At 40.6% G+C, this 17,059-nt stretch overlaps 1 protein-coding gene across 19 annotated transcripts in view; it reads left to right on the forward strand.

Annotated features, from left to right (window-relative positions):
• The window catches only part of LOC120538827 (calcium/calmodulin-dependent protein kinase type II subunit beta), a 397,041-nt gene that overhangs the window by 356,803 nt on the left and 23,179 nt on the right, over positions 1–17,059 (forward strand). For 6 of the 19 annotated variants that reach the window (XM_039768337.1, XM_039768336.1, XM_039768338.1 and 3 more), the window contains 3 exons: positions 2,092–2,160; positions 3,084–3,128; positions 5,726–5,774. In XM_039768337.1, coding sequence (XP_039624271.1) covers positions 2,092–2,160; positions 3,084–3,128; positions 5,726–5,774 — 163 coding nt within the window. Of the gene's footprint in view, positions 1–2,091; positions 2,161–3,083; positions 3,129–5,725; positions 5,775–10,858; positions 10,955–15,012; positions 15,147–17,059 lie in introns of all 19 variants that reach the window. The other 13 variants (XM_039768327.1, XM_039768328.1, XM_039768330.1 and 10 more) reach the window with 5 other exon arrangements.

Genomic DNA, 17,059 nt, shown 5'->3' on the forward strand with positions numbered 1-17,059 from the left:
AAATGCCATTACCACAGCCAATTGTACATCCAGATGTGAGGCACAACACCACTATCAAAGCCTCCCTGAAAATCCTGTCAGCTTCATGTGAGACTTGCAGTGAGATAGCATGTCACATTTTGAGGAATTTTTTGGGTGTTAGCTGAGACACCCTTCGTGATGAGAGTGACAGAGGTGCAGATGAAGTTCACTCTGCTCACCTCCCAGTGGAGGAGGGAGGAAGTAAGTAAGGCCTTGAAGACTAGTAGAAGTTAGACAGCCATTTGGTGGATAGATGTTACCTTCAGTCTTCCTGTATTTTTGCTTTGTGCCCTACCCCTTCATATCCTATCAACTGTGGGGTGGGAGCGAACGCTTTAGATTCGTAAAAAAATTTGATCTCTGGTTTTCAACAGATCTCAAAGGTTTAGGGTCCCCTGATAACGTTAACATTGATATCTCGATGATGGGTGTGTGTCTGTGTGTCACAGTTTCTTGAGGATGGTCTAGAGCTAAAACAGCTGGACAGAAAAATACCAAACTTGAAACTTGAACCTGTTATGAGATGACGATGTGCTGATTAGTTTTTGAGCCAAATCATTCAAGAGAAAGAGGCACTCTAGAGGAACCCTCGAATACCGTAATTCTCTTCTCATCAGTTGCTATCGTGAAGACCTATTTTATGATCAGAAAGGTCAGCATCTGAGCGGTAAATAATTGTTGTAATGTTCTAGAATAGTTTGGCTAGCACAAAGTCTACTAACGCTCACATCCGATTTTTTTTTTTTTTTTGTGGGTAGAGGTATCAAGCAGAATTTGCTAGGATAAAATAAACATTCTGACCAGCAAACATTTACAATCAGTCAAAAGCAGCAGGAAAGAATAGAACATCCCAGCCGTAACTCAATGGCTTTGGTTTGTGTTTTGTGTCGCCGTAACACAATGACGGTCAGGGTCCAGATGTTCTGCTCTGTTGTCAGCTCCTCTTTCAGGTGCTACATACCAATCACTTTGTTGCTTTTTTTCCTGATTTTTAGAACACACAAATGACAGTTTTAACTTTCCATCTTGTGAACATTTATACTGATAGGGATCCTATTATTCATCCTGGAAATCTATTTCAGTGTGCCTTGCCATGTGTCTTTTTTGTTCCTCCTTTTTTTTTTGCTTAGATAGGGGACAGAGTGTGGGTTAAACTTTCTCAAGCAGCCAGGGCTCAATGTGTGCTTCCCTTTCAGCTCATCCCTCCAGCAATCCAAACTGAATTAGGTGATGGGGTGGCTACAGTGTGAGGCAGCAGTGAGTGCTGTTTCTGGGTCATATGTATTGAGGTGTAGCGTTCATAGAAAGTACACGAGGTGGAGTGTTGTGGCTAAGGCACTGGATTTTAAACTACTGTACATCCTGGGCAATTAACTGTCCAGACTCTCTGTGTGACCCTAAAAAGTAACTTAATATAACTGAGCTCCGGTTGTAAAAAAAATACAAATATGAACAGTTGTACTGAACACTGATCTTGTAAGTCACCTTGGCTAATGAGCCAAATACACAATAATAATGAATGCATAACAGAATGGGGGCGGGGTTCTCGCTAATGGCAGTACAGCCAGAAGATCGGCTTGTTAGAAATATAGTATCATCAGCCCCTCTTGTTTTAAGGCAGTGTCGGTGTGGCGTGTTGGGCTTTAAACCAAAGTGGCTGATGTTTCAGTCCGCACCTCTGACCTACTGCTTGATCCTGACCTGCTCAAGCTGTAAGTAAATACTTTTAAAACACCTTGGGATGGTGTTTGCCCTACAAAGATGTTATATAAATGAAAGGTGTGTTGTTTTTGTTTGCAAGCTTCAAGCTTTGCTTCCTGCCTCATGTTGTGTGACTGTCAGTAGGATGCATGAGGGTCCAGTCCTTGGCATTCCATTGTTTTAACCCAAATTTCATTTCTGGCAATGTCAAGAAGTGGACTGCTGTGCATTTCCAGCACATGTTTGTGTGTCCTTATCGTATGGTATTGTGTGTGTGTATCACTGCAGATGTGTGTAAATAAACTTGAAAGGTTGTGTGTATCTAAAAATATCCATGAAATGTAATGTTGTGTTATATTTTCTGCACAGCCGCAGACAAACAGCACCAAAAACAGCATAGTCACAAGTCCTAAAGGAAACATTCCCTCACCTGCTCTGGTATTTACCTCTTTATTTCCTTCTTTATTACCTCTTTATTTTCTGTTTTTGAGCTGTTTTAGCATTTGTCACACTTGAATTCCATCACCCTGCCCTGTCCTGTCCTCCTCCTCCTCCCCATTTAAGCAGCAGCTTTGAGAGCACCATGCCTGTGGAAGCTGGAGATCAAAGCTCCAAACAGAATTCTTCTAAAGTCCTGCAGGACACCATCTCCCACCTCTGACCCCACAGCAACATGTCACACCCGATTAAAGCTCTACTTATCCAAGTTTGTGGGCACTGAGCTTCTTTTTGTCAGAATGGAGCTGATGAGCCAGTGAGATGGTGTGACACCTCTGGCATCTCCAAAGGGGGCACCTTCATGAGTTCCTGGGGGCTCATCTGCCACTTAAGTGGGTGCAGTGACTTTGTCACATTGAGATGGGGGAGGTAAAAATTGAAGCAAACATTTAAAGTGTATTTTTAAAAATTCTTCTCATAATATTTCCTTTGCCAATGATTTAGTTTTTTTGTTAAAGATTTTTTGACCAGCTAGTCTATTTTTCCTGAAGGTGGAACTTTCTGATCTTATTGCTTGAGTATAGTCCCTTGCTTTAGCTTGCAGGTGCCTGCTGTGCCCGAGTTAAAAGTCCTTGAAGTACAAAGGGAAAGTGGAGCAGGTCATTCACCAGGTGGTCACAGGACATGCAAGGAAACTTCTGGCTCGGGTGCTAACCCCAGTGTGGCAAAGCTATCTGCTCTCAAGTAGCTTGCAGACGGTTTTATTTATTTTTACCACGTTCCTTTATTTTTCACGTGTTCTTCATTGAGTATTTCTTTTTTATTTGTTTTTCCTCTTCTAAAATAAACCTGCTATCTCTCTCTCCCTCTCTCTCTTCTTTCTCTTCCACTCCTCCACTCTCTCACTCTCTTTCGCCCTGTAGGAACCTCAAACTACTGTCATTCATAACCCTGCGGATGGGATTAAGGTACTTGCTCTTTCTCGGACTCCTTTTTCCTGTCCATCTTCCTTTTCATCCATCTGTTTGTCTGTCTGATTGTCTGTGCTGAGCACACTGTGCTTCACTAACTCTGTTTTGCTTTGGTGGCTTCTTCGTATTTAATTTTTGAGGAGGCGTTGGGCCTCAGCTGCTGTGTGACCTTTATGAGCAGCACTGAGCAAATCCAGAGATGGCACACCTTTGTCCCATCGAAGGTGACCCTGTCCAGACCTTTGCTTTATGTAAAGGTACATAAGGCTCCCCATCTGTTGGATACTGCTAGGCTGCTCTCCCTGTGTACTCACTAAAGTCAAGGTTGCATTTTGGATTATAATTGCACCTCTGTCCAACTTTGGCCTGGTATTTCCAATTTGCAGATTTAAATCCTGTACCGCACTGCTGCACAGGGAGGCCAACAGCTTTCCAAAGGGCTGAGTGATGTGTGGAGCACACGAGTGCATTCATTAAAAGTCCAAAAATGGGGTCTCTTTCACTTTCTATCTCTTTTTCTCTGTCTGTCTATCTCTCTTTTCCCTCTTCTGCTTCTTCATCTTTCTGACTCTCTGATCGGCCATTTACAATCAATTCTTACTTTCAGTGATACATTGACTTCAGAGTGATAGGACTTGCCTGTGGCTTTGCTCAGTACCCGGATTCCACCCTGGCTTAGTTCATTTTAAAGGTTTTATTGGTCTACACAAAGATAAATGACCTCTATGGACATCACTGTGTAGTTACTAATGTCAAACCATTCACCTGGACCGCCACACTTCATGGAACTTCTTAACACCTACTACTGAATAGAACAAGGGAGAGCCACAGTGGCTGTAGGTTTTTATTTCAGCTCGTCTGACAAGTACAAGACAGATTACAGTTGCCAATGAACCCCTTGTATAATGGCTTCCTTGATCTAGTAAAAGTTTACTCTGATTGGTCATGTTGTGGAAATTGCTGGTATGACATGTACTGTCAGGACCAAGAACGCAGGGTAGAGGGACTGCTAAAAGGTGGGCAAGACCCGACAGAAGCCTAAGAAATGTGTAGAATAATGAGACTAGCATTATCGTCATGCCAGGGCAGGAGACAGAACACCACTCGGGGTCCATAGGTCCTATCATTATAATGACTCCAGTGAGACAGACTGAGGCAGAAGGCATGATGGGTAACCAATAGAAGAATGGCAGGCTGCTAGAGAGCAGCAAGGATGTCCTGTGTGCTACAGTATGTCTGGATTCCTGCCCTACATAAAGGAGAAAAGACTATCTTGAAGTTGCATGTGCCTGTATAAATAACCCAGGTTCCATGCTTGCTGGTGCACTGAGAACAAGAGTGAGCTCTGAGAAGACAGTCCTAGGGCTTCCACCACACATTTCAGACCACAGACGTGGTCCCAGGCATTGGCCCGGGAGTAACTCCCCAACGTAAGGTATAGCATTGCTTCATCCTGACTAGACAGTAAAGTTGAAATGCAAGTTCATACAGTGGCTCGACTTCTGGGAAGAAGAGAAGCCATTATTGGAGGTGTTGTGAAGGGAGCTGGTAACTGGACAGCCACGCCAATGGGAAAATGGGGGCTTTGCCTGTTCAGTTAGACCTATAGAGGGATAAAGCATATGTTATTTTCCCCTTACTTATTTTTTATTAAGTTTACTTCCCTTCCTCATATTTTCTGTCAGGAATCAGTGACTTCTTGTTATTTTTGGCCTTCTTAGTACAGTATTGGGTTTAGTGATGGCACAAGAGCTCTTCCTGTCATCCACACTGACATTCATTAGTCATCGGATATCACCCACCTTGTTGTAAACACAAAAATGAATAGAGTAAATTCAGTCCGGTATTTACGAGAAAGCTAAACTTCACCCTACCAGGAATTAGTAGAATTAGGATATTTCATCATAGTCTCAAGAGTAGCTACCGATTGACCTCACAGCCACTGTGGCTTTCCTGGACAGAGACTGCCCACTCTTATTAGCTGTGAACTTAGAGCTGCCAACATTCCACAGGAGCAGACAATGTAGAATCCAGACAACGCTAAATAACCACAGTGAAGCCCACACTGGCCAGAGCTGTGCAGTGATGCCAGTTCAGATCGCCCCACAGTCACATCATGTCTGAACACCACTGTGCTTTGGATGATCTTGAACAGTGGTTCACACTCTTAGTATATGGAACACTGCTTTGAGGTGACATCCTTCTTTTGGTAGGCGATGACGACAACAATGGTATTGATTTATCATATTGTGTTTTTATGACAAATGTTTTTTTTATGTGTACCATCTTTGACTCAACTACTCTTGTCTGTACAGTTCTGAACGACTGTCTTGTAGATGTCGTCCTATTATGTCAGTGTTGGTAAAAAAAATATATAAAAAAAAAAAAAAAATATATATATATAGTCAAAAACTTTAAAGGTGAGAGTGTATTAATATGATCTAGTTGTGTTAAATGATAAGAATTGTGTGTCTCACCATTGTCGAGTGGAACGAGGCTTTTAATCTCCCATTAGTCTGTTGAAGTATGCGTCGGCATGCTGTAATTACCAGGGACTGCTTCTTTACTTTTTTGTCCTTTGTATTTCCTCACAGGAGTCCTCGGACAGCAGCAACACTACAATCGAGGATGAGGATGTCAAAGGTATGGAATTATGCAGTGTGGAGGTGATTGGGTGCAGAAGCTGCTAGACTTACGGGGGCATTCAGCTGAGGCCATAACTGGCACTGGGGAGAGGCTGGGCTGCAAGACCCGTTGGCCCAACAGTACTCCTTAGGGTGAGCTTGGGACAAATTAGCTGTTACGAGGCAAAACCAAGTTTAATGTTATTGTCTATTTAGCTCCGTGTGAATATATGTTAAAATAAGGCATGGCCCTACTACATTCCAGATCAGCATATAGACCTTACTTAGTGGTGTGACCAAGCAAATTTTTGGTAGTTTTACTTAACTGTTTATTCAGATTTTTTGAGGGTTTGACACAAACATGAATCATAACCGCAGGACACACAATGCCATGTCATTGAGGTAAACGTTCATTTTTAGGCAAAAAAATTACTGTAGTAAAAAACCAGGATCATAAACTAGTTCTTTAACAAAGTTGTATTTTTCAAATTTCCTTTATGAGATGAGGGTTTTTTTTAAGTAACATTCAGACGAGCCATTACTGCAACCTTCTTAAATAACAGCATCAGACATGACCTGAAGAATGTGCGATGGCATCTCAGCAAAAGCAAGCGGCAATACTGTAACAATGTTAGGACTCAGCAACACAGATACAGTAAAATAATAATTTTGTTGCTGGTAGCAGGACACTACTTAGTTTGTCCCCAAAAAATGTGACAAGAAGATCAAATAGGAAAGTTGTTCATAATGTTAAACCCTTGTAGCTTTGCTCACTAACCTGTTAAACAAAGCTAAAATGAAGGTTGGATCGAGATTGTAAGGGTCTGCTTCACTCAACTGGCTCTACAGAAGCCAGAAAAGAGTCTGTACCTAAATCAAGTTAACCTGTGTCAGTGCAAAATGAACACAAAAACAATAATATTAAAACAATGCAATAAAGCAAAATAATTACAAGACAAAGTAACTTTCTAATGTAAAAGATATCATCACATGACTCTGTCCAAGCTTTCTGTAGGATTAGAAAAAACCGACAACTGCATCTTTCAGTATCCTATGTTTTGATTGCGATCGTTAAAGCATCAGTACATATATGATGTATAAAAACTAAACTTTGCATAAAGCCGCACACATTTTTGCCATTGTCTTTTAACAAAACACTGAACAGAAGGGGCTAGTTATATTAATTTGCATATTCAAATATGTAAATTTCTGGGAGGAGTCAGGGTGGGCAATAGGCGTGTGCACGTGCGTTTAATTTTACGTTCATCGGGATTTATAAAGGGGATGTCCATGGAACGTGGTGTATGCAGTTTTATGCATCTGGATTTGTTATCTTTACGCCATGATTTAGTGTGAATTCTATGCATGTCGTTTATACATGAGGCCCAAGAACATAATAATTTCGACAAATGAGAGAAGACTATTCAGTACATTAGCTTTATCGCTTTAGCTAAGAACTAAGCTGTCCCAATATTTCATCCAGATAACTTTGTTGTATGTTGTGAAAGTTTTTACTTGAACTAGATGTTTTGGTAGATTTTTTTCCAGATTCCTATATTTCTTTGCATAAAGATGTGCTTCAGTCCTAAATGCACCTCCCCTTAATTTCCACTGTTAAGCTGAAAGAATTCTCATGATCAACCTTATCAATGTCTTTCAAGGTTTTGAAGACCTAGACGTGGTCCCCACACAGTTTCCTCAGCTAGAGGCTAAGCAGGTTTTTAATTCTCAAGTCCTGAGATGCTCCTGCTTGGTCTCTTCTGCACAGCTTCAAGTACTGCTATGTCCTTTTGCACTGTGGTCACCAGAACTGCACACAATACCTCAGATGCAGTCTCCATCCATCCATCCATTATCCAACACAGGGTCACGGGGGTCCGCTGGAGCCAATTCCAGCCAGCACAGGGCGCAAGGCAGGAACAAACACTGGGCAGGGCGCAGGGCACGCACACACACACACGCACACACACACACACACACCAAGCACACACTAGGGACAATTTAGGATCGCCAGTGAACCTAACCTGCATGTCTTTGGACTGTAGGAGGAAACTGTGCATTGCGTAGATGTTGAGACTGTTGTTTCAACATAAACCTTAAATCCTTTTCAGAGGATGCCTCCTGCAGGACAGTGTCCCCCATCTTTGCATGTTTCTACATTAAACCACAAGCCCTCACATGCAGAAATGTTTCCTTTTCTCAAGACTGCATGCACAGAATCTCTTTCCCTATCACAAGCCCACACATGCTGACTTTTACAAGACCACTCTGGATGCTCAAAATTTCACCTTCTGCAGCTAAACAATTACAGGAAGTAAGCTTGTCCGGGCCTGCAAAAGCGAAAGAGGTTCAGAAGCCCACATGCTCAGAATCGTTTTCTCTTTCACAAGCTCACACAAGCTTATTCCTGAAGTATTTCTGTTTTCTTATATTGTCTGTATTTCAATTTGCACTTAATAGTTCTTCCCCAAAACTCAGTAGTTTTGAGGTGTGACAATGACATACCCTGAACTTAGGATGCATCCCAATTTTAAGTATGGAAACAAGAAAAACAAGTATCTTTAATTGAAAGCAATATGGTATTTGTTTACTGTCTCCGTATGGTCTTAAAATACAATTCAGACAAGTTCACATCTGCCTTCTCCAGGCTTTTCTAGAGAAAGATTCCTACGTTTCTCACAATAATGTTGGGTGGCTTGATGCACATACTTAATGAATCAGTTTTCAGAAGTCATTCCTTTCCAGGATCATGGTGTGTCAGAGCCTACCATGACAGCAGTAAGGCCCTAAGTCACATTTACTTCTACACCCACATTCACTTATACTGGACCAGTTTAGATTCACCAATTATGCCAAAATGTATGTCTTTGGGAAAGTGAACTATCTTGAGAAAACTCACAAATCCATTTGTACAGTCGATTGCATAAACTCCACAGTAACAATGCATACATTTTAACCCAGGATTCCAGAGCACTTAAATATCATCATCTTCACTGTAGGCATCCTTGCCATCTTGTTATGCTTGTTCTTCTACATGGCACTATCAATTGCACAGTCAAGTGACTCTGCATTTTTCCTCTGTATTTGTCAACGCTGCAGTTCTGTCATGCAACCTATTATATATAAACTGCTGGTCTAGTGCTTAAATCTAAGTTCCGAAGAGTCAGTTAATTGAAATGCATCTACTGGGTTTACCTGCCATTCCCAATACCTACAACATCATTTGTGATGCTCTTACTCGAGGGCATCTTTATTTTCTCAACACAGCCATTCCAAGGCGTTTCTTGCATGCACAAGTATCATGCATTTCATTTTTTTTTTTATTCTAGCAAATGTTGCAGACAACCAACATTATTTCTTAGTAAAGGAAAAGCATAATTAAAAAATGATAGTAGTCACTGGCTGTCACACAGGAATTACCACAGGGGTCTCAGACATGGGTGCTGTAATGCCACAATGAGTTACCCACAGCTATTAACAAATGTATTATTTATTTACACAAATTATTCACGCTGTCATTTTGCCATATTATTATTGGTGGATCACCGGAATGTTTAATAGACTTGAATGAAATTAGTACACCCTCCTTTTTTGTTTACATTTTCCTTTCTTAAGTTATAGTATCAGTTTTTCACTTGCCTCAGTTATACAGCATTTGGTATACAGTGTATAATATTCGCAAGGCGCCATCTCTGGGAATGATAAAATTAATCTCCATTAACCTCTTAATTTTTATTTGCTTAAACTTAAAAGGTTCATCACCCGTATCTTGCAGTCCCAAAATCAGTCTAGTTACTCTTCTTCAGCACTACGTACACCAGATGAGGCTTCACCAATGTATTATATATCTTAAGAATAACAGCCTTTGACTTGCAAATAACCTGTTTTGACTTTGTACTGTACCCATCATGAATTGTTTCTGTGACTAGAAGGAGATTAATGCTACAAAAATATAAAATACATTCCAAAAGACGGCACATCACAAGTGTTGACACTTAATATTCCCAACAGTCTGTTACTGTTGAATGGACAGAAATCAGTTTTATATTAGATAGATAGATAGATAGATAGATAGATAGATAGATAGATAGATAGATAGATAGATAGATAGATAGATAAGGCACTATATAATAGATAAGAAAGGCACTATATAATAGATAGATAGACAGATAAGAAAGGCACTATATGATAGATAGATAGATAGATAGATAGATAGATAGATAAGGCACTATATAATAGATGAGAAAGGCACTATATAATAGATAGACAGATAAGAAAGGCACTATATGATAGATAGATAGATAGATAGATAGATAGATAAGGTACTATATAATAGACAGATAAGAAAGGCACTATATACTAGATAAGAAGGCACTATATAATAGATAAGAAGGCACTATATATTAGATAGATAGGTAAGAAAGGCACTATATGAGACAGATAGATACATAAGAAAGGCACTATATGATAGCTACATAGATAGACAGATAAGAAAGGCATTATATAATAGATAGATAGATAAGAAAGGCACTATATGAGATAGATAGATATTCATTAATTTATCCATTAGCTTTCCAAATATGCTAATTTTGATAAAGGATAATATCTAATATCGTAAAATAAAGGCAAGGAAACAAATTGCCAGTCACTTTTTCCCTTATCATCAGTGGTAAATCAATTGTTGTCATTCAGGACACAGTAAGTCTTTCTGCAGGAAGTCTAGCTCTCTTGTATCAGCAAGTCATGCCGGTCAGGTTGTTCTGGATAGAATTTTCATGGCAAGCCTTAGGCCTAGTTTCTGTACTGTCCTCAGTTGGTTTTCTGTCTGACTCCTCTTACTGTTCTCTCTTTTGGTTTATCATGTTGCACCAGTTTTTATTAAGCCCAAGTTCTAGTACACAACTAGGGATGCCACATCATTGGAGGTAAACAAAGAGAACCTGCACATACAGTGGAATAATATGGAAGAGGAGGATTTCTCTGACCCCACCTGACTCTTAGTCAGCCCTAGAAAGGGGAAGCAGCTACCCAATTAGTCTTTCTTTCTTTCTTTCTTTCTTTCTTTCTTTCTTTCTTTCTCCATCCTGCCATTGTTTTCCACAGCCACGAGCACTGAGACCAGTGCTGTTAAGAGTCAGTCCAGTATGGGCTCTCAGCCTGAGGCCGTGGAAGCCCCTCAGTGCCCACTTCCTGTGTTCTGTAAGTTTGGAAAGCATGCTTGCTCACTCCTATGTGCATACAGGCGTGCCCCCTCACTGCTGTGTGTGCAAGGAGGTTTGTCCCTTCACACCTAATTGTGAATACAGAAAACACTCCCCCTTCTGAGTTGTGTATGCATGTATTTATATCTAAACAGGCCTGTCACCTCTTTTTTTTTTGCTTGTTTTTGCACACAAAGTCCCCTAATATCTTGTATTTATGATTAATGTAAGAGTGTGTGGGTGTGTGTGTGTGTGTGTGTGTGTGTGTGCTTATGAATGAAGTGGGACATTCAGGGATATCTACAAATTTCTGTGGGTGAGAAGCTTATTGGGGTATTCCAGTATGAGGTGTCCATTTTCTTTCCTTCAAAAATGCTGAGTTGGAATACGTGCACCGTCTGTGCGTGTGCGTGTATTATTTTTTTATTTTCACTTGATTGACTGCCTCCATGTGTATGTGTTAATATTAGAGCGAGGAAAATAGTTCCACACAAATAGAAACTTTTGAAACACAGATATTACTGGGATAGCCCTACTTTGTAAACTGTCTTTTTAAATCTGTCTTCTTTTTGAAAAACTGGAGTAAAGGCACTGCAGTGAATTTGTGAATTTTCTGTTGGTGCTGCTGAGAGAGACTGGCTCCCCATGACCCTAAACCAGATTAAGTGGGTTTCAGAATGTTCAGTTATGTTTTTTGTGTTCTCTTAAAGGAATAGGGTTTGGAATCTCATTAAGGAGAGACTGAGTGAGTGAAGAAAAGTGCTCCACAAGCGTTAACAGTGCAAATGGAAGTGTTTGGTGTTGCTGGTTTTGTTTCTGATCCCTGTGTCAATACTCTAGAAGTACACAAATGTGATATGAGAGCCTCCTTCTGCGTTATGTTCCTGTCTTAGGATTCTAGAACAGCACATCACCCTCGAGTTACCTGACCAGCAGAAGGCAATGTCTGTGACCGAAAAACACCAAACATAATGGCAAAATGAAATTTGACCACAGAATCACAATAATTCATTTGGCATTCATATCATAACTTTAACATGTGTTTGGAAATAACTGATGTGCAGTGATTAGCAAAAGTAAAGTAAAATAAGAGCTACACACTGAGTTTGCTTGTGAGGGTTTCTCCACCGGACTGCGTTGTATATTAACTGAAACAATTCTTATTAATAACCTTATTCAGATTGTCTAGGCAGATAACTGGAAGTATGATGGTATCTGATAATATGGGATAGCTTGGCATTTATCAAGTATCAAAATAGTTTAAAATATCACAATTTAGTGTTTAGCCCAGTGGCACAGTGGTAGCTGCTAGGAGACCAGGGTTCAATCCTGGGACCTCCCTGTGTGGAGTTTGCATGTTCTCCCCGTGTCTGTTCAGGTTTCCTCCGGGTGCCCCGATTTCCTCCCACAGTCCAAAAACATGCAGCTTAGGTGAATTGGCGATCCTATATTGGCCCTGGTGTGTGTTTGGTACGTGCGTTCACCCTGTGATGAGCTGGCACGCTGTCAGGGGATTGTTCCTGCCTTGTGCCCTATGCTGGCTGGGATTGGCTCCTATTCAGTAGTAAGCAGGTTAGAAAATGACTGACTGACAGTATGATGGGTTTTTTTCACGTCTGTACCGTTTAATACAGTTGTTCAATATTTTTAATCACATGTGAAAAGGCCAGATTCCATGAGAATAGAAAAATCTCAAAATTATTCAAATTATTTTTAAATTCAAATTATTTTACCGTAAACATGAAAATTTTTACATCACAACATGTGGTGAACTTACACCATGTGGATCTCAGTGCTTTCCTTTCTAAACAGATATTATTTTATATTTTATCAAGTTGCATTATGTCCTTTTTCCTGTGGTTTATGACTCTTTATCGAGCTAATTACTAAAGAAAACTGGTATATGGAAAGCTGTGGTGAGGCTCTGAACTGTTGTTCAGTAAAACAAAACTTTTCTTAAAATCTCTTTTAATCACTTATCCACAAAGTATTGTCACATTTTGTTTGTGTATGTTGTAATAAACCCATAAGTTAACCAAAAGAAATAATAGTAGTTTTACAAACTCAAGGGCATCGTTTCAGTTTCCATGTTGTCAGCTCTCATTCATTACTAAAATATTTGAATTGCACTCATAAATACAGAGGTGAGCATCACAGCTGAGTGAATCAGCTTTTACCAAAGACCCCACCAACATCGAGCCACTTATAGTGAAAGGCCCGTTGTCATTGGATAGCCGAGGATCAGAGCATTCCAGTGATGTATAGTTGGCTATGATTGGTCATTCATTTAACATGTCACAGCTGCGTGTAAAGGGCAGCAAATAAACTGCGTGTGACAGCCCATTCTTTAAGCACCATTATGCACAAACATTCTGTCAGAGTGCATAAGGAGTATTTGGTTAAGCTTGTACTAGGAAAATGTCTTCAAAACAAAAAAAAAGAAAGAAAACATAGTGGAGGAAATCCTAGTAAAGTTACGTAATGCTAGTAATATGGAATATGAATTCCTCAAGTCAGGTTCTGATCACAGTTTTGACACATTTGCTGAAGAACTTGATGCTATGCTTGATTTGTCAATTCTGCTAATAGTAGAACTTTGAAGCGTTACACCATGCAGTTTTACATATTCAAGCATCATGGGTTCAGTTACCATACCCAGAGGCTGTCTGTTGCACAGTCTCCCTATATGTGCTTTCCAAGTAGTGCTCTTCCGATTTCAATTTGGGGTGCTAGCAGCATTTCTTTGAATGGTGAGTACAGTTACATTGTACTTGCGCCTCTCGAATGTTCACAGCAGGATCCCGTACAGTGCATCCGGAAAGTATTCACAGCACATCACTTTTTCCACATTTTGTTATGTTACAGCCTTCTATCTATCTATCTATCTATCTATCTATCTATCTATCTATCTATCTATCTATCTATCTATCTATTATATAGTCCCTTTCCTATCTATCTATCTATCTATCTATCTATCTATCTATCTATCTATCTATCTATCTATCTATCTATCTGTTATATAGTGCCTTTCCTATCTATCTATCTATCTATCTATCTATCTATCTATCTATCTATCTATCTATCTATCTATCTATCTATCTATCTATCTATCTATCTATTATGTAGCCGCAATGGGAAAATCACCACAACTATCCATTATCCAACCGCTATATCCTAACACAGGGTGCAAGGCAGGAAACAAACCCAGGGCAGGGCAATGAATGCAGAATAATTTTAGGTTACACATCCAAAAATGACCAAACATGACCAGTAACCTGACCCTAACAGATGTCACAGACATTGCCTTCACTGATTCACTGTCTGATGCTGACACTTTTCACCTTTTATTTGTAATGCCAGAGCCTGACATGAACTCCCCACCTTCACCCCAGTATTTTGATCTTTTGTAACTTGGACGTGTAACATCACCTGACCTGATTGCACCTATAGTGGCCCCCAGCCTGATTAATTACCTTACCCTACTGCACCTTTTAATAAAAAAAAAAAAATGACAAACCTGTTGATTTGCAGGGAGTACGCAGAAAACTGATGAAGGTGCTGGGCCTCTGACAGATCCGACAAGTGCACCCACGCTTCTGGTTCTCTCTTAAAATGAAGTTTGTCTTTAAGTTTATTTTATCTGGCCAGATTTTATGTTTCTGCAAAGTCTTTTTTTATATCAGGCAGAAGATGTACCACCTTACCTGGAATTGAACTCCAGCAGGTCAGATTGGCTTTTGTTCTGTTTTTCTTTGAAGGCAAGCCAATGTGGATGCGTGTTCTTTAGCTTTGGTTGAAAAAGTTCTTCGGTATTTTCTGGAATAGCTGGTAATACACACTTCTTGTTTGTGTTCGATATGAAATGAGCTGTCTAAAAGAAGGATCTACTGATCCATCTGGGTGTGAAGCTTGATGTTTGAGGGCCAGCCTTTGATGTTCAAAGCGCACACCCGACAGATCTCTGCTCTCTTGCTTTTCAAACTTGTTTAATGTCTTCTCTTTCTCCCTCCCATTCATCTCCTGCTCCTCCTCTCCTTCCTCTGTCCTGACCCACAGCCACCAAGCTAACAGACATCCTGAGTTGTGTCCGGCGGGTATCAGGGCCCATGACCGATCAGGATGGCAGCTCCAGCACCCCCTCGACACACCCCTGCGCCCTTCCCCTCCGACCCCCAACACTTCTGCACAGTGTAAGTAAGAGAGCTTGACCCACTCTGCTCCTGTAATATGCCCTGCTTCCCAGGTGCTTAACCTGACTTTTGAGTGTTTTTTGGCCTCCCTTGAGCATGTCAGCCAACTTAGAAAGGCCAGGCCTGTCTCTGCAGTGCAGTCAGTCCTTCATGCTGCTACTGGTTCTGGTATGCGATATCTGACCTGCTGCATCTGCTTCAGAAGGACCCTGCTCAGCTGACCTGGAGCTGACTGCTCTGTAAAGCGTCAAAGTGCATGTGGATGTTGCGTCTCTTTGCTGTGTTCTGCATTTGTGTTCTAGGGACTGCTTAAATAGCTTTCTGGGTAAGTCAAACTAAAGTATGTTTCCCCTTTCCTTGCAGTTTAATTTAAATTCAACATATTTTATACAAAAAATATTTTGATGTCATCAGTGCATGAATACAATAATCAGGGCAACCACTTAAGTGCTAACTATGTCCAGTTTCAATGATTCATTAAGTCCTACCATGTTTGCTGATCTTCAGGATGGCCATTCATCTATCAAATGCCTCCTTAGAACTCCTGTTCTGTGTTACAATTCACTTCTTCTCAGTCTCTCAGGTTAACTTGAAACGTGGCGGCCCTGCTTCAGCAAATCTGATTGAAAAAAAAAGAAACATCAAATGCAACTAAGCTTCCAGCTCCACTAGCGCTCAAAAAGAAACTTTCATGTATCTGTGCATGCAGTGGGGATCAAATGGAATAAGCTCGCTGCAAGATACCCTCACAGTCAGAAAGAAGCTCAGTTAGAAACTTAAGCCAGAAGAGTTCATCTTTGGCTCAAATGGCCAAGACAATTATTATTCACACTCTGAGTGGTGCAAGTTTGCATCCCAGAATTAAGTTCTGCCCAAGCATAGAGAAACCATATATATATTTCTTTGTATAGTATGAACAGTAAGGGGTGCTACCGAGCCCCCAAACCCCAGGTACACAAGACCTAACACAACTCAAGGTCAATAAAAGAATTTTTAATCCACAAATCTCAATTGATACAATTATCACAGCCAAAACAATCACAAAACCAGCGCCTTCTCTTATATTCTCTCCTCCAGTTGAGTTTCGCCCACTGCTTCCCAACTCTTGGCTTGCCCGGATGTGGCAGGGCAGTTCATTTTATCTCGGACCTGGGAGCACTTCTGGTGTCAGGGCATAGGCCGTTGGGAGCACTTTCAGGTGCATCAGAAGTCCCACAAAGTAGGAATTTTTAACTCCTTCAGATCCCCCTACGGAACACAACAGGGCCCTTCTATGGCACTACAACTCCCAGGATACTCTGTGGGCATCCATGTGGGGATCCTGGAACAAGAAGACTACCACCTAATTGCAGGGATCCTCAATCACAGTCCTGGAGGGCCACAGTGGCTGCAGGTTTTTTGCTCCAACCCAATTGCTTAATAAGAAGCCCTTATTGCTCAAGTAACACTTCTGCTTCACTTAAGTGGTCTCACTCATTAAGATTTTGATCCCTTATTGCTTATTTTAGTCTTAAACAGCTGTATTCTTGGTTTTTAATTGCTCCTAATTACCAATAACATGCAGATGACAAAAAAGACCAGCATTTCTCCATTTCGCTTGTTACCATTTACACCTCTGTATGTATTTATCATGCACTATTGGGTTTAATTAAATACTTACAAGGAAAGTAAAGAGAAAAAAGTGAAGGACCAATAATTACTTGTCCATTTTAGCCTTCAAATCATTTGGATGATATCCTTAGAAAGGCGAAGGAAATCTTGGATATGAGAATTACCTGACATAGCAGAGTTAAAGCACTAACAAGCCATGAAATTAAATTATTGGCAAGAATTGCTTTGCAGCCAGGTTAGAACAAAAACCTGCAGCCACTGTGGCCCTCCAGGACTGTGATTGAGGACCTCTGACCTAATGT

This window comes from Polypterus senegalus, chromosome 11, assembly GCF_016835505.1.
Source record: "Polypterus senegalus isolate Bchr_013 chromosome 11, ASM1683550v1, whole genome shotgun sequence".
In the NCBI taxonomy this organism is placed as follows: Eukaryota; Metazoa; Chordata; class Cladistia; order Polypteriformes; family Polypteridae; genus Polypterus; species Polypterus senegalus.